The following is a 22,500-nucleotide window of genomic DNA, read 5'->3' as shown; positions in this document are numbered from 1 at the left end:
CGACCGCTGGGATCTGGAGCAGATAATGCTGGGCCACACTCAAGAAAACAACGCAGTTGATTATTGAATGTGTAAACCTGTGCTGCCTGTTTGTTTATATGTGCGTCTCATTCTCATTGGACGCCATCAGACCACGGAATTTGAAGTCAACAAATCGCATTAAACATATCTCTATGACAAGATATAATATTTAAGTTAAAGATTCGCTATTCACTTTCTGTTTGGCCTTATTAATGTCTAGGTCTAAGTTCGCCCCAAAGGCTGCGGTTCAAGGGCAGTGGGTGAAAACAGTTTGAGAAAGAGTGATCACATGGCCAGGTTTGTCCAACCGAATTACACACCAAGTCAACATACAAAGAACACAGAAACATCCACCAATCGCCAACCGGCTGGAGCAGCGATGCGCTCAGATCAATGAACAACAAACCAGGGAGAAAGAATATCTATTGAATGATGATGTTGAGGCCACAGCACACTACCAGCTAGCCAGTCAGTCAGCTAGCCAGCCAGCCAGCCAAACAGCCATCTAAACCAACAGCCTGCTAGCTAGCTATACCAATCAGTCAGCTAGCCAGCCAGTCAAACAAACAGCTAAACCAGCCAACCAGCCAGCTATACCAGCCAGCCAGCTAACTACCCAGCTAGCCAGGCAGCCAGCTAGCCAGCAACGACTGCTCATAAATATAACCAGGCCTGTAAACCAGAAAGCAAAAAGGTTGTGCGCTTACCTTGGCGATCTGGACACACCAGTTGAGCAGCAGCTGGGAGCCGATGTTGTCCTGGTGCTCGTGGACGTAGTCGAGCAGGCAGCCGTGGGGCATGAGCTGGGTGACCAGCTGGATGGTGGGGCTCAGACACACCCCCAGCAGACGCACCAGGTGGGGGTGCTCCATGCTGGCCATGATCAGGGCCTCCTGGGTGGGGACAGGTGACACACTTAGACAGGGCATGTGGGTGGAGGAGAGCATGGTGGCGGGACGCACGCACGCACGCACGCACGCACGCACGCACGCACGCACGCACGCACGCACGCACGCACGCACGCACGTATGGAAGCATATATGTAGTAAAAAGTATACATATATATACATATATATATATATATGTATATGTAAAATTCAAATGGCAATGCAATTTGCAATTCAATAAGTAATTACGTTATGCAATTGACAATGCATTATGCAATTTCATAATGTAATTTGTAAATACGTTATTCAAAGTGTATTTTAATATGCAAAGTGACAATGCAATCCTCAATTACATTTGCAAAAGTTATAACAATAAAAATACAATAACATTTTGTCAAATTCTTTGAGTTCCTTTATTCAAATTGAAAAGCTATAGCGTCCCCGTGATTGCAATCCACTTCGCCACGCTCCGTGTGTTGCGATATTCAAATGACATTTCAATCCGCAAAACGGAATCCAAAACGGAATCCAAAGAGGAAATCCAAAGAGGAATCCAAAGAGGAATCCAAAAAGTCAATATGCAAAGTGGCAAACGTATCAGCCACCAGCGGGAACTACGTCACTTTCTATTGTGTCAGACTGTTTTATGTGTGGGGGGAGGGAGTTCCAGAGCCTGGGTGCAGAACAGCTGAATGACCGGGCACCCATTCGTAATGAGTCGTGATGTGGGGATACATAGTTGTCCAGCAGAGGTTGACCGGAGGGAGCGGGAGGGAGTGTATTCTTGGAGGAGGTCCCAGAGGTAACTGGGGGCTAGGTTCTGGAGAGCTTTGTAGGTGAGGAGTGGGTGGAGACGGTGGGTCTCCCGACCCTATGTTTCGCACCCAGTGCCTGTAGCACTTTGGAAATCTTTGTGTTTACCACACTGGCGTCAAAACGTACCCGTGAGGATAAGTCGTCTATCCTATCTCCCAGAACACGCACTCTATCTACTGCATCTGTGTCTTCAACACGATTGTTCTCCACATCATCGGCCAAACTTCGGAGCGTATCAATAATCTCCATTGGTGACCATGGACCTGACACATACGAACTAGAAGTGAACAAGGAAATTACGAGCAAGTGACGTAGTTCCCGCCCAGACGCTGATTGGCTGATACGTTTGCCACTTTGCATATTGACTTTTTGGATTCCTCTTTGGATTCCGTTTTGGATTCCGTTTTGCGGATTGAAATGTCATTTGAATATCGCAACACACGGAGCGTGGCGAAGTGGATTGCAATCACGGGGACGCTATAGCTTTTCAATTTGTATAAAGGAACTCAAAGAATTTGACAAAATGTTATTCTATTTGTATTGTTAGAACTTTTGCAAATTTAATTGAGGATTGCATTGTCACTTTGCATTTTAAAATACACTTTGAATAACGTATTTACAAATTACATGATAAAATTGCATAATGCATTGTCAAATGCATAATGTAATTCCAAATTGCATTGCCATTTGAGTTTTGCTACATATATGCTTCCGCACGCACGCACGCACGCACGCACGCACGCACGCACGCACGCACGCACGCACGCACGCACACACACACACACACACACACACACACACACACACACACACACACACACACACACACACACACACACACACACACACACACACACACACACACACACACACACACACACACACACACACACCACACACACACACACACAGAAGCCCAAGTCACTGGTTCAAACCATGTGACAAAGCTGAACTAATTATTCTTCATCGGGAGTTACCTTTCATAATGGTCTGATTTCAAAGTGTGAATAAATATTAGACAATATTCGACTATATACATTCATACGTTTTGATGAAGTGAAACGACAGATAACTGTGCTAAGATGATGCAATAATGATATTCAACTATCCACATGATTCTGTTCTACATATCTGCGGATATGTGCACGTGAGATACACATGATGAAAGATTCTGATGCTGCTGCCGTTTGTCTTTAATTAGTGTGCATACCCCATTATTCCTCCTCTCTCTCTATATATATATATATATATATATATATATATATCGAGAGAGACAGAGAGAGAGAGAGAGAGAGAGAGAGAGAGAGAGAGAGAGAGAGAGAGAGAGAGAGAGGGAGAGGGAGAGAAAAAGAAAGAGCCAGCAAGAAAGAGAGACAGAGCCAGCGAGAGAGAGAGAGAGAGAGCGAGAGAGAGCGAGAGAGAAGGATAAAAAGAGAGAGCCAGCAAGAAAGAGAGAGAGAGAGTGAGAGCAAGCAAGAGAGACAGCAAGAGAGAGAGAGAGCGAGAGAGAGAGAGAGAGAGAAAGAGAGAGAGGATTTATTGGGGGGCAATGCATTACAGTGTTCGCATAATGAAAAACATACACTCATCAGCAGGAGATGCATGGTGATGGCGGCAGACACGAGTAATGGTAAATCCCACTGGCATTGAGGGCAACGGAAGAGCCTCCTCCTTCTATGTGTGCATACTGCTACGGGGGCTACCCTGGGACCCACCATGGGGCACGCCCTGTTCCCGCCAAGTTGTTCTGCTTCATCTGGAGCAACGTAGTCAAGATCCCTGCCCCAGTTGATCGGTAGGCATGATACCATTGCCCCAGAACAATGATCTAATGTATCCTGAATATCTGATGTCGCTGCTCTACTCGCTATAAAACTGTAAACGTGCAACGGGGAAGTCAATCAGGAATGCATGGAACTCCCGATAATACATATGTGGTGCACAGTAGCTAAAATCGAATTTGTAAAATAAATAGACACATATATATGTAACTATATCTATACCTAAAAGCCTGATCGTTTTTTTGGGTAGTTATTAGCCCTTTGTTGTTTAAAATATTTGTTGTATTCCCGTCGAATTGAACAACATTGTTGTTAAACATGAATGTTTTCGGAACAGGATATGGATCTTCCTTGGCCATTATTGCCAATCGTTCAGTCTTGTTGCACTTCCATTGAACATTCAATCAGATATATAAGTTGTTCAAACAAGTAATTTAGCGTGCAAAATAAAATACTGAAGACAATGTAGGGGCATGATCGGATGATGGGGACAGCAGTCAAGGCAAATGACATTCTTTAAGAAGTCAACTCCTAACCTCCCGAGAGCAAAGCACTGCTAAACCGTCGGTGACCCTGTCTTTTACTACAGGGCTTTTTCTGCCCCATTTTTCATCCAGTACATTTGGTAATAGCAGGGTTTGTACACAGACTTCCTTTAATGAAGGCCAAGCTCCACGCTCCACATCAATCTTCAGCCCAAGCACATAGTAATCCACCTATTGATCTACATCTTTAGTGGATTCTGATAATGCGCAGCAGGGACATCAATGGCTTGACTGGAGAGTCATAAAGAATGCAGCGCTACTAATCAAGACAACATTAAGCTAACGCCATGGGGCAGAGTTATGTAAATGGTTGACGGACAATGTAGTTGGTCGGTTTGCGGGATATTGTTTTACATGTAAGTGCCAGTCTGAAGGCCTAATAGCTTGTTTTGTCCACAGTTTAAAATGAAGGGAGCCAGAATGTCTGGCTTTCAGTTCTCTGTCGACGACTGTATCTTTTGTTTATTACCTTACTGTATACGCTTACAGTATAATCATACTACTGTCTTCCATTCTTGTCCTCTTGCATTGATAGCACTCCAGTATCCCAAATCACAGGTTATTTAACTCCATTGACAACCACAATCAGTGGTATGGCCCTGTATTGGTTGGCCTCAAAGTGAATAGTCTCTGAAAAATAGGCATTGATAAAATGTTCGATAGTTTCTCCGTCTCTTGCCACTCTCTTCCTGAGCCCGAGTGCATTTATCCCTCAAACACAACCCATAACAACCTATTTAGAATACTTATGCTGGGCAATTTGTCTCTTGGTATGTGTCTGTATATTTCCCCATGACAGTATCGGGGATGAATGACTAGAAAAATGACTGCACGGCCAACATCAAAGGCAGGCCTAATGGTACAACAGTTATGCACTCCCCAGCCCATTTACTTGAGTTAGTCAAGACAAGTGCATTATGAAAGTGCAACTAGGTCGTGCAACGTTTGATCACATTTGTGTGATATTGTGTGTGTGTGCATGTCTGTAAATGTGTGTGTGTGTGTGTGTGTGTGTGTGTGTGTGTGTGTGTGTGTGTGTGTGTGTGTGTGTGTGTGTGTGTGTGTGTGTGTGTGTGTGTGTTAGAGAAGACGTATGTGTGTCAATGTTGTTGTGAGTTATTTCATCTCCGTTGCATCATCACAGGAAGATAATTTGATGTTTTTTTACATTAATTTTTTCTTTTTGAAATGAGCTGTGCACTGCATGTTTTATAGATGCATCCCTCTGCTTCTTGTTGGTGCCTGTTCTGCATGTGTGTGGTTGTTGTGTGTGTGTGTGTGAGTGTGAGTGTGACTGTAAGTGTGAGTATGTGTGTCTGTGTGTGTAAGTGTGAGTATGAGGATAGACGAGACGGAAGAAGCAAATGAGATGGTTGTGAGTGTGTGTGTGTTTGAGCCTGCCAATGTGTGTCTGTTTGTGTGTGCGTATCTGTGTGTGTGTGTGTGTGTGTGTACATGTGTGAGTGCATGCATTCGTGTGTGACATTTGTGGGGAACTCCGCTCATTTCAGTTACGGCTTTGTATTAAATGAGGCGATGCGCACACACTTTTATGATTGTATTTCGGGTTTTCTGTTTAAGTATTACATTTGAGAACATATATTTATATCATATAACATATCATCATAAAAGGGAACTATTGTGTACTGTAGCTATCATAAGCTGCTCATGGGGATGTTGAAAAATTATGGATTTATAAATACATAAATATGTTTGTTGTGGAATGACTCACATCCATGAACTCGACGTTGGCCTTAGGTCCTGTTGCCTCACTCAGAATCTTTATTGCAACGGGAATCTTCACCGTCTCGCCTTCTGGGACCCAAATGCCCTGCAGGGAAACACACATACACACGCACACATACAAAAGGATAGAGACATGCAGGCCGGCAGACAAGCACAAACACACACATATACACACACACACACACACACACACACACACAAACAATGGTATAGAGACATGCAGGCCGAGAGACAAGGACAAACACAAACACACACACAAACATACACGCACACAAACACAGACGGACGGACGGAGACAAAAATAGATATCCAGAGAGAAAGAGTCATACACCTTATGCAATTCCTTCGACTTTTTACTTTATTATATGTATCTCTATGAAACTTGTGTTACAAACTCTTCACAATCGATATGGGCTATGGAACATACTAGGGGCTTAGCATCCTAAGCAGACAGAAAGCTGTAACTAAAGCGGTGTAGTCTGGATGGTGTCTCTTTAAGCCCACTCCCCCCCAACTCAGTCCCCCCTCCCCATGGGCCGTGACCGCAACTGGCTACTTATTTCACTCTGGAGCCCCGGGATCTCAGCGGCGGCCATTACTTATTCTCTTCCCCCTTCCTCTCCTCCCCCTCATCCCGCTGTCTCATTTCCTCTCATTAACCAGCCTGCAATCTTTCTTTTTCTTTGCCTTTTTTGCGCGCTCTCTCTCTCTCTCTCTCTCTCTCTCTCTCTCTCTCTCTCTCTCTCTATTTTTCTTCTTTATAAGAATGAAAGAATAAGAGAGAAGCAGATAGCAGGCATTTTGGGGGATGGATTCCTGCCAGGATAACAGAGACGATGAGCAATCCAAGTGACTTCTCCCATTGTCTCAGGGGCGTGGACAAGGGCGGGCAAAGAGAGAAAAGGAGAGCCCCCCAACGCCCCCGAGACCCCCCCCAACCACCCCCACCCTCCCGCACAAATTGATTGATTTGCCATTGGCCACCCGAAGGACCGGCCCAATCAAATCTGTCCTTTAAATACAATGAGTGAAGGGCAACGTCATTACCTTGTAAACGGTGCCGAACGCGCCGGAGCCCAGGATCTTGACTCGCTTCAGCTCCGTCTCTTTGAGGATGCGCAGCTGAGCCTGGTTGGGTGCGGTCCCGCTGGGCGTCAACGGCTCCACCAGCTTTAGAGGGGAAACCGAGAATTTAAATCATCTTCACATCTGTTTAGGCATTCTACACTCACCGGCCGAGCTGGAATGTAACGTAAATGTTCTCCTTCACACCCTGCTGTTTTTGTGTCGTTCAACAGTTTGGTTTGATTTTTCATTTGCAGAGAGTGAAACACATGTCCTATGCGCATGAATAAAGTGCAATCAGCGAGTCGGCCTGGTTTTACTCCGATGGCATTGTAATAGAATCTGAATTACTCGAGTAGCGTGGATTCTTCCAACACACTCTGTTCGGGCAGTCTTCTGTGAATCTTTCGCTCCTCAGGTAACACGTGCCCTACGTGCCCATTAACTCTACACTCACAGGTGCAAGATTGAAAGTGGAAAGAATCGCAGCAAGAATGGGACGGATAGATGAGGAGGAAGCCACAAATGAGACATTGTTGTGTGTGTGTGTGTGTGTGTGTGTGTGTGTGTGTGTGTGTGTGTGTGTGTGTGTGTGCGTATGTGTGCGTGTCTGTGTGTGTGTGTGTGTGTGTGTGTGTGTGTGTGTGTGTGTGTGTGTGCGTATGTGTGCGTGTCTGTGTGTGTGTGCGTGTGTGTGTGTGTGTGTGTGTGTGTGTGTGTGCATGTGTGTGGTGTGTGCGTGTGTGTGTATGAGTGTGTGTGTGGAGAGGGGGGTGAAGCAGACAGTCAGATAATTACAGAGCTTGAAGAGGAGCACACACTCATTGGTCTCATTACTGCTCGAGTGGAGGAACAAATGGGTGTGTAGGAGCGAGCAAACGAGAGACAGAGAGCGAGAGAGAGATTAGAAGTTGGTGCAGAGTCAGTGGAGGAGGAACCACATGATGAAATGAAACAGCGAAAGAGAAAAGAATAGGAAGGAAATTAGATGAAAATAAGCGACTATGATATTATGGGAGAGAGAGAGAGAGAGAGAGAGAGAGAGAGAGAGAGAGAGAGAGAGAGAGAGAGAGAGAGAGAGAGAGAGAGAGAGAGAGAGAGAGAGAGAGAGAGAGAGAGAGGCTGGTGTGGGAAATGCGCTGGGGCGTTGGTCCGCAGTCACTGTCCCCCCTGGCTCAAGGCTGCCGTCTGATTAAAAAACAATCGCTGTTCTTAATTTAAATGGAATTCTAAATCACAAGAGGAGCAAGGAAGTGAGAGAGAAAGATAAAGAAAGAGAGAGGGAGAGAGGAAGATTAAGGGAGTTGGGACAGGGTAAGGACAACCGCACGCACACACACGCGCACACACACACACACACACACACACACACACACACACACACACACACACACACACACACACACACACACACACACACACACACACACACACACACACACACACACACACACACACACACACACACACACACAAAACAATTGTCCACAATCAATATCTGGCATCGGTACATACAGTCCAGCATCCGAGCTCTCGATAAACCTTTCTTTAAACATCCACAGCCCTCTGTTTATCGTGGCGCATGCAATGAACAAGCTATAATAATCCCCCCCTGGACTCCCTTTGGCGTGAACGTTTGTCTCTGAAAATGACTTCAAGATGAGTAGTTTGGATAACACACCTATTGATCTGCCTTGTAAATGTGTTTTCCATTCCATTTCGCTGAATCTTTTTGCGTGGGACACGATTCACTCAAAATGGCACTGTCCGAGGTTCTACACTGAGGTTCCCCCTCCAGGGTACACATGCTTGGTGTACGTCCCTATATTCTGGTTCACGGTGTCTGTTCTGTCCGGCTAAGTGTCTAAGTATCAGCCGACGTTCAGTTCCACCAGCACCTCATTACTCAAGGGGTCCTCCCCTCGCGACAGTGCGCCTGGAGCGAGGGGCTTCACGTGGGCGTAATTGGCGAGGGAGAGGGCAGAACTTTTCCATCTACATGTGAGACGGTAAGTTTCTCGGGAGCCCTGAGGAATTCCAAAAGAGGGACATCCGTGTCCGTTACATATTTAGAATATTGCTTCCTCAAATTCTACATTGAAAAAAAAAAAAAGGTTGCTGTTGTGCTCCATCGTGTCATGTTTATATATGAATCTCGCTCCGGGGACTGCTGATAGGGAGACAGAGAACGGAAACTGCGTGACTGTAAACCAGGCTGACGCAAGGATTCATGACCCCCCCTATCTGCCTAGTTCCACCAGACGTCACATCTGAACCGAGGCTAAGTTGTAAAGTGCATGAGGAACCTAAGGGGGAGCTGTCCACACAGAAGGCTGCCGGTGACATTGCAGTGGAGCTGTCCACTCTTCCACTGTACAACATGGTGCTGAAACGGTCTAATGCAAACCCCATAGAAATACTGTAGGAAGAAATACCATTATGAGCCACTGCTAGCCAATTGTGTCTTGTTATAAAGATGTGATGGTGGAATTGAGTTAAGTTTGTTCCCTGGCTGGGAAAACACTATATAGATGACTAGATTACATGTAACGCTGTTTTTATTGCGTGACATTTTGGTATGGTGAGAGAGAGAGAGAGAGGGCTGGATTTCGTGGTGATAAAGATGAGACAGCAGTCTCTGTGAAGGGGACTTTTCTGAACTCCAACATTTCCTTCTCATCTACTTCCCCGCCCGTTTGGAGCACCGTCGAGTACATAGTTTGCCGAGTTGTACGTACAAGTCATTACAAGTTTCCAGGTTTAGACAAATGGTGGATATTTGATCTGCCATGTGTTACTAGAACCTAGAAGCCTAGAGAGCAGAGATGCAGAGCACATATAATAGCCCGGGTATAAGAGTGGGGGGAAAAGTTACGATAACTCTTCTCAAGTATAGCGCAGGGAAGAGCCCTTAACCACTGGCAAAGTGTTCTCAAGGGGAAGAGTGCAGCCATTCCACTCTGTCTTTCTGAAGCTTTAGGAGGCTGAGGGCTTTAAAGTTTGGCTCCACTTCATGTATGTTACCTCCACTACTTCCCTCTCATGCCCCTTTTTTTCCTTCCCTGTATGGTATGAAGTGTACTCGTGAGTGTACACTTTTTATTTTGGAGTGTACACTCCAAACAAACACACACACCAACACACACACATACATATGCATTCATGCACGCATCAACATAAACACACGCTGTGGCATCCCGCCACGTGGTCCTCGGCCTGGACGGGCCCGGGGTACCGTGGAGGACGGGGTGTACCACCCCCACCCACCAGCCGGCGATGGAGAGCAGCCCTTTCGGCACCCCAATCAGGGTGATTGGGGGACACCTGGCCCGAAAGCACGGGAGCCATTTTAAAAGGAGGCACAGCACAGCACAGCACGGGTCGGGTGCAGGAAGGAAGGGCTCGTGGCAAGGAGAGAGCCTAGAGGCCCACGGAGGCCCGAGACCGCGTCTCCTTCATTGTTCGTTTGATCGTTTAAGTTGACTGTTAAATAAATGCCTGCCATGGCTAAAACCCGAAGGCCAAGCGAGTTTTGTCCGTGGAACCCGGTCCAACCGAGGACCGGGTTACCACAACGCACACACATATATGCATGCACACAACCACACAGACACACACACACACACACACATGCTTTCTCAGACCTGCACACACACACACAGACACACACACACATACATGCATGCACACAACCACACACACAGACACACACACGCACACACACAAAGATTTCTCTAAAACATTCACAGAAAATGTCTATTTCAGACGCACACATACACACACACACACACACCCACACACAAAAACACAGCCATGCTCACTTCGGTTTCCAGGAAGCGACGGAGCGCCCGTTTCTTCTTGATGCTCTTCCGACGCACGGACACGGCCACGGTCAGCCCCACGATGACCACCACGAACAGACCCCCGATCACCCCGGCTGCGATCAGTGGTGTCCTGGAGGGCGGAGGGGGAGAGAGGAACACACTATGCAGTTCATAACGTGCCATTGAGGCGTCTTCAGGCTTGGATACGCGTTGAACACGGGTACCACGGCGGCAGTAGCTCAGGAGGTTAGGGCGGGTTTGCTGGCAACCACAAGGTTGCTGGTTTGATCCCCGGGCTCCTCCGAGTGTGTCGAGGTGTCCCTGAGCAAGGCACCTTACCGTAACTGCTCCCGACGAGCTGGCTGTCGCCTTGCATGGTTGACCCCGCCATGAATGTGTGCCTGAATGGGTGAATGTCAGGCGATATTGTAGAGTGCTTTGGATAAAAGAGCTATATAAATGCAGTCCATTTAACCACGGTCGAAGCTTCTGTATTTGTATCATCGTGTTTATTTTTTGCGTCGTCCCCGTTTTGAATCCTCTCACCTTTGCGTCATGTTGTTTGTCTCCCATCCCTCTTTTGTTATGTTGTGTATCTTACTATCAATATTATGTTGAATATATATATATATATATATATATATATGTGAATTTATACAACGGGGGGCCTAAATCCAGCGATCTGATTGGTTCCTAACTGTTGTATAATGAGCGTATACATAACTGCTATGACGCCCAATCATTTTGTGAGTATCACTCCGCGCCTTGAAGGGGAAACCGTTACAACCGTTCTCTCGGAGGGACGCTAAAGTGTGTTGCATAGCGACCGTCGTGCATTTTGAAGGCAGCCAGGAGGGACTACTTTTTTTTCGCTGTGAAGGGGGTCGCCGGCCCTCGGCTGCGCGTCGGGGCCGGACAACGCCCCTTAACAGTGGTATAATGAGCACATACCACAGCCTGGCGTGATCTATTGCTTAAATATATTACGCTACTTTTATTGACCCGGGTCAATCCTGTGTGTGCGCTGACGGGAGAACACACAGATGAGATGGATATTAGTGCGACAGAAAGGAAGAGAAAGAGGAGGAGGAGGACATTTAATTTAACAGAAAAGCTGGCGGGAAAGAGCCGGCCATGTTAATGTGTAGTCGTTAACCCGGCAATCAGTTCGTAAAAAAAAACCAATACATAACATATGGAAGGATATCCCTACTAGTGTAGGGGCAGGGTACTATGTTCCCCTTGGTCATCTCACTGAATATCACTGACACTGATTTGCAAACAAGAATCCTTACCCCCCAGGAGAAAGTAAATTCCCTTCCGTATATATAGGGAAAACGTAATTTGGAAGAGGCAACTCTCAGGTCTATTTAAATCCCAGGGAGGGGGGAGGTGGGGCACTGCAAGCTCCCCCGCCTGAATATCATTGCATCACACGCTAAACTAGGAGCACCATTAAAGCACCTTAATCGCTTTTTCACTCACTGACTCTCACACATGCATTCTAAGGTCTGTGCGTGTGCATGTGTTTGTGTGAGAGTGAGTGAGTGAGTGAGTGAGTGAGTGAGTGAGTGAGTGAGTGAGTGAGAGTGAGAGAGAGATTTGGGATTGGTGGAGAGTGTATTGGTTTTATTACAGGCAAAATAGAAACGATCGTGTGGTGAAATGGGGCTCATAGTGTCTGAAATGTGTGGTGAAGTTCCATGTGGCAAATCTATTAGGCTATCTATTATTAATGGAATTGTGCACACAAAGGCATCTGCAAGAAGAGGTATCAACAACTAAATGTGCACACATGGCGATTCCTGGCAGAAGAGCCCACCGCAAATCACATTCTGATTGATGTTAATGTTTGCTGTGTGTGTCTGTACGTGTAAGATTTGGGGGGAGAGACAGAGAGAGAGAAACATTTAGAATGTACACGTCTGTCTGTGTGTGTGTGTGTGTGTGTGTGTGTGTGTGTGTGTGTGTGTGTGTGTGTGTGTGTGTGTGTGTGTGTGTGTGTGTGTGTGTGCATTCATTTTTGTGTTTTGATTGTTTAATGTAACTTCACATCTAGGGAGCCGTTACCTGTCCATCCAGCCAATGCAATCTTGCAACCTTGGACCAATGCACCTACGAGAAGAATGGGGACATACACAGCAACATAAATATAGCATTTCGAGTTCTCTTGTTCTCCTTCTTTAGGGCCATATCACTCTGCTTCAAGTGTCAGTGTGAGCCGGCCCACGCCTATAGTGCTGTATCTTTTGACAGCGTGTCAGCAGCGTGTGTTTTCCATTTGTGCGGGCATTGTTATGCAGGTAAGGACCATGTGTCTGTCACTCATCAGAGAATGGTAGCACTCAGACACACATGCAAACACACACACACACACACACACACACACACACACACACACACACACACACACACACACACACACACACACACACACACACTCAAATGATATGTTCCCTTGTGTGTATGTCTTTGTTTCAGTTTGGATGTACAAGTTTATCATCAGCATGTTCAACATGTTTGCTCAGGTCTTTCGCTGTTTAGACAGGGACAGGGTCTCTGAGTAACACACGGACAGTTACAGACAGACCTGGCACATGTTATCTATATAATCCATTCTTTCTGGTCTGAATATATCTAGCATTTAAATGTATTATTATTGATGGAGTTTTAAATGTGCACTATTTTGGAGAGCACAAAATCGACCATTTCATTACCATTATTGTGTCTTGTAATAAGCCACTGTGTAACGACAAACACACACACACACACACACACCACACACACAATCAGTTTATACTCTGAACTGCACAAACTTGCAGTTAAATATACACACACACACACACACACACACACACACACACACACACACACACACACACACACACACACACACACACACACACACACACACACACACACACACACACACACACACACAAACAACTCACCCCTGGGTGCAGTTGGCGTTGCAGGGGTGACACTCGTTGTTGGCCTCTGCGTACTTGAAGATGAAGCTGTTGGTACCCTGCAGGCCGTCAGGACACTTCTCCACACAGTTGGGACCGTCCTTGAAGTGGAGGCATCTCACACAGTGGTCCGCACCCTTGCAGACGAAAGAGTGAAAAAAACAAGAAGATGCAACGATGCATTCAGGCAACAGGTGTGAGCAAAGATGGCACTATTTAATTGAAATCAGACTCCTATACAACATTGTCCAACGGGCAAGCTGCCTGGAATATCTTTCTAAATGCCTGTGGGAGTGTGTGTGAATGACGGTTGGTCGAGGCAGCCTCCCCAAGCCCCAGAGTCTAATCAGTCTGACCCGGGCCAGGGGAGGCTGCCTAAACCGGTAATCTTCCACACACACACACACACACACACACACACACACACACACCACAGAATGCAGTTTCTGTACCACAAACGGCTGCACATATTTGCAATGTTCAACAGGTATGCATGAATGGGCAACAGTGCGCATGAAGGAAGAGTTATGGGCGTGAGGTGTGGTGGGCGCTGGAGTGTGAGGTGTGGTGAGGTGTGGTTTGAGCTGCAGTGTGAGGTATGGGGTGAGGCGTTATGTGTGAGACGTTTGGTGAGGTGTGGTTTGAGGCCTGGTGTGAGCTGTGGTGTAATGTGAGACGTGGGGGGGGGGGGGGGGGGGGGGGTGTAAGCCTGTTGGTGAGGTGCCTTGTCAGGCGCGGCGTGGTGTGAGAGGTGGTGTGAGAGGTGGTGTGAGAGGTGGTGTGAGAGGTGGAGTGAGGCTTGGTGTGGTGTGAGAGGTGGTGTGAGAGGTGGAGTGAGAGGTGGAGTGAGGCGTGGCGGGGTGTTAGGGGCGGTGTGAAATGTGGAGTGAGGCGTGGCGGGAGGCGTGGAGTGAGGCGTGGAGTGAGGCGTGGAGTGAGGCGTGGAGTGAGGCGTGGCGGGAGGCACGTGTGATGTAAAAACTTGCAATGTGAGACTTGGTGGCGTGAGGCTTTATGTGGACTGAAATGTCGTTTGAGGTGTGGAGTGAGGTGTTGGCTAAGGTGCGGTGTGAGGCGTTGGGTGGGCCGTGGTGTGAGGTGTAGTGCAAGAGGCGGCTTGGTGTGTGGCAGTGGTGGGACTCGTCTTTTGAGGTGCGAGGTGTGGGGAGCATGGAAGTCAAAATTCTTCAAAAGGAAACAAGGGAGGTGTGTGTGTGTGTGTGTGTGTGTGTGTGTGTGTGTGTGTGTGTGTGTGTGTGTGTGTGTGTGTGTGTGTGTGTGTGTGTGTGTGTGTGTGTGGTTGGGTTGGGGGGGAGGGGGGAGTGATGGCCATGGCAGGGTGTAGCGGGGAGCAGTAGAAGTAGATGGTGACAGTCAGTCGAGGAGATAAGGAAGGGGAATAAAACGACTCAGAAGTGGGACATGGGGTTGAAGGAGAGAGACAGGGGTGGGAACAGACACAGCGCGAGCGTGCAGAGGGAGGGAGAGAGAGCGGGAGAGAGAGAGCGAGAGTGAGAGAGAGAGAGCGAGAGAGAGAGAGAGAGAGTGAGAGAGAGAGAGCGAGAGAGAGAGAGCGAGAGCGAGAGAGCAAGAGAGAAAGGGGATGGGGGGAGGGAAAACAGACGATACACATAAAGCAAGAGCGAGCGAGGCAGGCAGATAATAACCATCGCTCACCGCACACACAATGGCCATAACAACCCGCCTAGGACAGGATTTATGGAGCTAATATAGTATGGAAGAGGCGGGAAAGCAGGGAGAGGAGAGGAAAACAGCAGAGGAGATGAGACGAAAGGAGACAAACACTCAGAGGAGAGGAGGGTGGAGGAGGGGGTGAGAGGAGAGGTAGAAATGGAAATGAATGGAACGGGAAACGCAGAGACAAATGAAATAGAGGAAGACGAGAGTGGAGGGCAGTGAAGGAGCGCAGAGAGGGCGACGGGAGCGAGCAGATGAGAGGCGAGGGATGTTATTGATGCTACAGGCCTTAAAGATCTCCATGAAAAATAGCGCGGAAACACACAAGAACGTGCAGAAAAACCTGCGCATCCAACGGTGACAAATACCGCCCCCCCCCCTGCACACACAGACCCCAAACATCCTCACACACACACACACAGACACGCACACGCACACACACACAGATTTCAATTAATGTTGGTCCCTCAGGTTATGACAGCAATGACAGATAAATATGCTTTGATATTACAAGCATGCAATGGCAACCCTGGTTTATATGTAAAATAATGCAGCATTCCTGTGATTGCGTGTGTCCATGTGTGTGAATGCATGCCTGTGTGTGTACCAACGTGAATGAGCGCGAGAGTGTGTGTGTATCCATGTGTGTGTGTGTGTGTGTAGCTCTGAAACAATTTTAGCTAGCGCAGAGGCTTACACCCAGCCAGATGTTGGGAGAATGCAAATTGAGGGGTTCTCTGGAGTGAGCAATGAGCCTGACACTCAGCCTACATCGCCATGTCCCCCGCCCGGGGCTATGTGTGTGTATGTGTTTCTGCTCATGTATGTGTTTGTTTGTTTGTTTGTTTACATTTATTTGTGTGTGTGTGTGTGTGTGTGTGTGTGTGTGTGTGTGTGTGTGTGTGTGTGTGTGTGTGTGTGTGTGTGCGTGAGCGTGCGTGTGAGTTTGTTTCGCATGTGTGTATGTCAACAGCAGTGTCACTGTGTATCAGTGTTGGTTTTTTTGTGTGTGTTTGAGTTTGTGTGTGTATCTTCGTGCCTTGACTGTATCCAATAACCCCATCATGTTGAGCGAGTAAATGATGTGACAGAGCAAAGCAACAGGGCGTGGTGTGGGCAGAGACTGTGGAGAAACCAAATCATACAGGGATGTGCCCTTCGCTTTTGGACAAAACACTGCACCGCAAATCCACATTTATCTTCCTGTTTCACCCAAGAACCTTGTATCTGGCAGCGCTGGGGAAGTGGGTTAGCGTGCATGTTTGAGAGAGTAGGTCAATGCGTGCAAGCGGTGATGCCAGTGACCTGAAGACAAATGTGCGCAAAAGAGATCAGAATGTGTTCACGTGGTGCATGTTTAGTGCACCTACCATTGCTTGCGTAAATACAAATACACCTGGCTCAAATGTCTGATCGTTTTTTCATGGAGACCTTTTGTGTATTGTTCGTGGACGCGCCCGGATGAGTTGCTGCATGTGTATGCCACCATGCATGCGTGCGCAAAATGCGTGTGCACACTCAAACGCGTTCTGTGACTGTGACAGCAGACCCTTTTGAAGGGCCTCCCTACAGAAAGAGGCTGTTTCGAGCGTGGCCTGGGGCGTCACTGGGGCTTTACAGGAGATGTGAGCGTGATGTGCTATCCGTGAGCCTCTCCTCATATATCTGTGGGGGACCGGTGAGATATGCAGTTAAACCACAGGCGTCCGCCATCCGCCTCCAACGGAAAAAAGAATACCATAAAAATCTCTCTGTGACAGTAATCGTGCAGAAACATGGGGTGTAGTTAGTAGTCAGAAAAGGAAACAGGAAAAATAAACCGTTTCTGGCCACTCTCAATGTGATTCATATCTAATGCTCTTATCACGATGGGATATTAGTGTTATTCGTCGAATTATTTAATTATGCTACGGAATCGGAACATTTGAAACCGTACTTAACACCTACCTATTTACCCTCTCCCCCGGCTCCTCGGAGTGACCCGGGGCCCTCATTAAAGCTCAATCGACCTATTAGCCGTCACTAGCCTACCCCCGGTGCCGATAGAATAGAGGTTCCCTACATGTTCTTCCTCCACCCAGCCCCATCTAACACGACTACTGACTCTCTTTCAGTGTGTTGCTCTGACTGTGACTGCTTGGCTAGGATAACTCGACCGCTACTAGCCATATCACTGGCCAGCACCCCACCATCACCATGGACTACATGCTTGTACTCAAAGGAAAACACTTAAAATGCTGCATAAAACTAAGGGGAAATCAAAAACAAAAATACTTGCAAAACCACCCAGTATGTCAATTATGGCTCCCATTGTACTCATTCAACTCTACTCATTCTTGCCCTTGGGGGGGGGGGGGGGGAGGGGAGAGAGGAAAGAGGGGGAGGGTTGGTCAAGGCTTAAAGGTACGAACACACCAAACGCGTACCATACGCAGCTCATACGCCCCTAACGCAGCTAAAATGTTGCTTGACCATTTTGTGTCAAAAATGGTCCTACGTACGCAGCTACGCGCCTGTGGCTGCGCTGGATTTAGGAGTCCGAGGAAGGAAACCCAAACGCCGCCGTGTTTGGGTGCATGATAGAGCTTGGATCGGGTTAGATTAAATAATCTCGGATATAAATAACAATAATCGGGTTAAATAACTTCACATGGTGTGTCTGGTGTGTTTCCAGCATTCGTAGTGTTGATCAGCAGAGAAATAGTCCGCCAAGACGTTGAGGTTGCTTAGCAACCAGAGACTCTGTCCATGTAAGTGAACGGAGCGTTTACTCTTCGTCATAACTATCAAACCAAACATCCTTCACATTCACCGAGTGAACATTATGAAAGTAAAATGCACATTTCTCGCTAAAAATGTTTCCATAAACGCATTTAATGGCGTAACTATGTTACTATTTCCACCCAGAATAAAGACAGATGTCGGCCGTATGCTTCTGTGCAAGCGTCACTACTCTCTGCCAGTGACGTCGGGTCAAGCTCCACGCTGATTGGCTATTGCGGTAGTATCACGCGTATGAGCGTAAAAAGTTCAATTTTTTGAACTCCTCGCGTACGCGCGTATATGTACGCGCGTATATGTACGCGCGTATATATACGCGCGTATATATACGCGCCTCATACGCCCCTAACGCGAGTAAAATGTTGCTTTTACGCATGTAACGCATGAACGCGCCTCATACGCGCGTAAACCAATGGTTCCCTATGGAAAAATTGCCGATTTTATACGCGTGTTACGCGGGTAACGCGTTTGGTGTGGCCGTACCATAAGGGCTCTTTATGGTTCCACGTTCCCGCAATGCAATGACCACGCAGACGCTTCAACGCCGTCGTGAACGTTTATGGTTCTGCGTCGGGTTTCAGTGAGCGGACCAATCACAGCCCTTGCTGCCGCGTCGCCTCGACGGAAGGTTACGATCTTTGGGAGGCGCACGTCCGGCCCTCGCGTTGGACGCAAGGAGGGTCCGCAAAGACGTAAGGGGTCCGTAACCCCCTTGCGTTGCGTGAACGTGAAACCATAAAGAGACCTTTAGGTGGCGTCCTAAATATGACCCTTTGAGACTGCAACCCCAATTAAGGGCCGTAAAAATCAAATAGACTTGACTGGAAGGATCAGTTTGGATCAGAGAGCAAAGTGTTAACACAGCAGATCCCATGCATCGAGGGATGAACCGTGATCGAGCGATAAGACGGCCAATCCCTGAATGGCTTTGGGGGGGGGGGCCGTACGGCACGGTCAAAGCATGTCTCACAGGTTACGCTCGTACTCGATCGACTGCCAGCATGCTGTGATCTCCTCCGTTTCTCCCCTTACGGAGGGCATTAGCCGTAGCCATTAAATCCCCCTGTTGTGTAAGGTGTAATGCAATTGCAAGGGTCTCTGTAGCAATAACATGATTGTTATTTGTAATCCATTTGTGACCGACCCCCTCCCCCCCCCTCCCAGCAGCCCCCCGCGGCTTCAGCTCTGCATTCCCCCTGCGTTACTGTGAGCCAATAGCCTGGAAGCTGTAGCAAACCAATACCATACAGGTGCACATTACCGAGACGTCAGATTAGCCACAGACACCAGCACGTGTCGACGTTCACTCACGCATTCTAAGGCACGCAAGCACGCAGGCACACAAACAAAAATATACACACACAAACAAACACATATGCAGGAAGCTGGAGCAAACCAATATCGAACACATTACTAACACATCACACGTGCAGACACAGACACCACAGACACACGTGCAGACACGCACACAGACATGTGCACGCACATGCACTCATTCGGACGTCTTTATATGAAAAGATAAATAAAAGACACATATTTTATGCACATATTGAGGATATGTGCATAAGCACAATATGTAATGCTTGGTTAAACTTTTTATTTTTTTTTACAAAAATAGATTTTAGGTGGATTTTTTTTTTAAACCATTAGTCTTGGTCGAACTGTGTTAACAGTTTGACTGATGGTTCATTGTGAAAGCAGTTTTATGCCCAATAAAACCGCAGTAGTGGCAGCAGCATAGACTGTTGTGCTTTTCTATTAATAAATCTGACTTATGAACCAAAAAGGTCTACCTAATAGACTTTAAATGTTCATCCAAAAATATGATGAGCTGAACAAACTGCCGCAAATTGATTTGACTTAACATTTGGAATGCCACTTCCGGCAAGAGGCACATCAAATGATTTGATGGGGGTCGAATTATTAAAGTGCACTTCATAATATAGGAGTGCTGGCTAGAATAGGAAAAACTAAATGGATGGGGTCTGGGAAGTTATTTTGTGTGATGCTCTATGGCTGGATGCTGTAAGTCTATACTCTGGCAAAATGGCAAAAATCTATTCTTGCTTTTGCCCTTTAAGGTTGCAAATTCTCAGGTATACTGAGAGTGGGCCGTGTTCACTTCATAACCCTCCCTTTCTATAAAGTCTGAACCAAAGTCTGTGAAGTCCTGAAATGGCTGCTTCTGTGAAGAACTTTTTGGGTTGGGTCAATGTTGTTCCCAGTATTTGATGCATTGTTTGACTATGATGTAGGCCAGGATGTATCATTTAAAAGAGTCTGGTCTCTCAATCGTCAGTCCAAAATAAATGTAATCAGCACTGTGCTATGTGTGTGTGTGTGTGTGTGTGTGTGTGTGTGTGTGTGTGTGTGTGTGTGTGTGTGTGTGTGTGTGTGTGTGTGTGTGTGTGTGTGTGTGTGTGTGTGTGTGTGTGTGTGTGTGTGGGAGGCAGGGCAGAATAATGACCCCTTAGTCCTCAGATGCACAAAACAAACACACGTCGTGACACAAAGGCACACACAAAAAACCAGCGGCCTGAGTTGAAATTGGTTTGTTTAAAAAACAGTGCTTAATGTTACTCGTTTTCCAAGCCAATGAAGATAGGCTGCAATTACAGACACGCTAATTCGATTTTTCCCGAAACACTGGCTCTTGGGTAGAGGTGGCACCTGAGGTTAGTGCTAGGAAAGAGGCCTAATTGACAAGCTCGTCTCATTTTCTTCTCAGGGCAAAGGCATCAGAGTTGTTAACATTTTAGTAACGCAGTCACTGCTCTGATTAAACAGTGTTCATTTATGTGGTAAAAGGGGTTCAGTTTAAGGTTCAAATTCGTGGTTTATGCTCATAGGCTCATGTTCAAGTGTAAAATGGCAACAATAAGTGCCGTTTTAAGGTCGTTACTCTGTAATGTGGAGGAGTATTGCAATCGCAGAGAGCTGTTTGAAACTGCAAGGAAGCTGCTTCAGGATGTCCGTGTTATAAAAAGGGAATATTTTGTTTTTTTCTCACTATCCTTTCTGTGTTTCTGTGACGTCTCATTTCACGACATCAAGAGTTTCAGATCCATAGTATCCACTGTTATATTTTTGATTTACAATGTATAAATTATTGTAATGTATAATCAGAATAATATTTTAACATAATAATGTGATGTTAATAGGGAAAGCGTTCATAATTTTATATAAATATTGTGTCAACGATCAAGGCACTTCGATGAAGTGCCTTCCCTGCTCTCTACATAATAATAATAATAACAGCAGCACTAATTCATACTTTTCAAAATGTCCCATCTGGAATCAATAAAGTATTATCGTATTTTTATAATAAACTACTTGAACTTGAATATTCCAGCATAATGAGCATGCGATGCATGCCATTTCATTAATAAAGTGTAACCATGTATGTTAACCATTGTCTTAATACATTCTGTTAGCACGTATGTTAAGATAAGGATCCGGGTTTTTCGGGTCATGAGAATCGCCATGAGAGGGGCATGGGGCAGTGGAGGAGGGAAGGTCAACATTTACTTCCGTAGAGCTCTACCATTTTTGTTGATGAAATGTAAACTGTAAACTCTCCCACTGAAACAGGAAAGCCCACCCGCCCACCACCTATATCGTTAGCCGAACTCCTCATCTCTCGCAGAATCCTCGTCTAGTCCTGTGTGTGTCTGCAGTACGGGACAATAACTCCTAGTCTTAGGAAATGCATTGTTACACCACAATGACTTGCCAATGGTTGATTGTACACAGCGGCAATTATGTACAGCAATTGCAACCATGCACTTGAATGTGCACAGATACAGAGACACAAACACACAGACAGAAGCACACACACACACACACACACACACACACACACACACACACACACACATAAACACTCACTCACAGAGACATGCACCCACACACATATGTGACTCTGATTCATCTATAGTGTGTACCGGAGTAAATGGGCAAGTGGGAATGATGCTGAGCTTAGCTTTAAAGCAGTGCGCCCTTTTCCTTTTGAGTTGGAACATGAGATATAATCAATGGCAGAACTGCACCAGCCACACGTTGGCTGCCAAAACAATAAATCACGAAGTGAAGAGTCCGCACTCACACACACACACACACAACACCGCCACCCTCTCTCCCCCCCCCTGTCCCCCCTCTCCCCCCCATGCCGCCTCACAAGTAATTTCAATTTGTGGTAAACACTAAATCTATGTGCCACCCCATACAAATCACTGACGGGAGGGGGAGGGGGGGAGTGGTATGAGTGGTGTTGGTTATCTGGTGTATAGTGGCACTGGGGGGTGGGGTTAGTGAGAACAGTCAACATATGGTCAAATTTAAACATTTGAATTTAGACTTATCTCAAG

At 46.7% G+C, this 22,500-nt stretch overlaps 1 protein-coding gene across 1 annotated transcript in view; it reads right to left on the bottom strand.

Annotated features, from left to right (window-relative positions):
* The window catches only part of LOC132448620 (receptor tyrosine-protein kinase erbB-4-like), a 70,852-nt gene that overhangs the window by 28,093 nt on the left and 20,259 nt on the right, over positions 1-22,500 (bottom strand). The window contains exons 9-14 of the mRNA XM_060040068.1: positions 13,637-13,791; positions 12,756-12,800; positions 10,683-10,815; positions 6,844-6,966; positions 5,783-5,881; positions 729-914 (exon numbers count right to left, since the gene is read on the bottom strand). Coding sequence (XP_059896051.1) covers positions 729-914; positions 5,783-5,881; positions 6,844-6,966; positions 10,683-10,815; positions 12,756-12,800; positions 13,637-13,791 — 741 coding nt within the window. The remainder of the gene's footprint in view (positions 1-728; positions 915-5,782; positions 5,882-6,843; positions 6,967-10,682; positions 10,816-12,755; positions 12,801-13,636; positions 13,792-22,500) is intronic.

This window comes from Gadus macrocephalus, chromosome 20 (assembly GCF_031168955.1).
Source record: "Gadus macrocephalus chromosome 20, ASM3116895v1".
NCBI classification, from domain to species: Eukaryota; Metazoa; Chordata; class Actinopteri; order Gadiformes; family Gadidae; genus Gadus; species Gadus macrocephalus.
The sequence above is the reverse complement of the archived record's forward strand: the minus strand, read 5'-3'. Positions and strand labels throughout refer to the sequence as shown.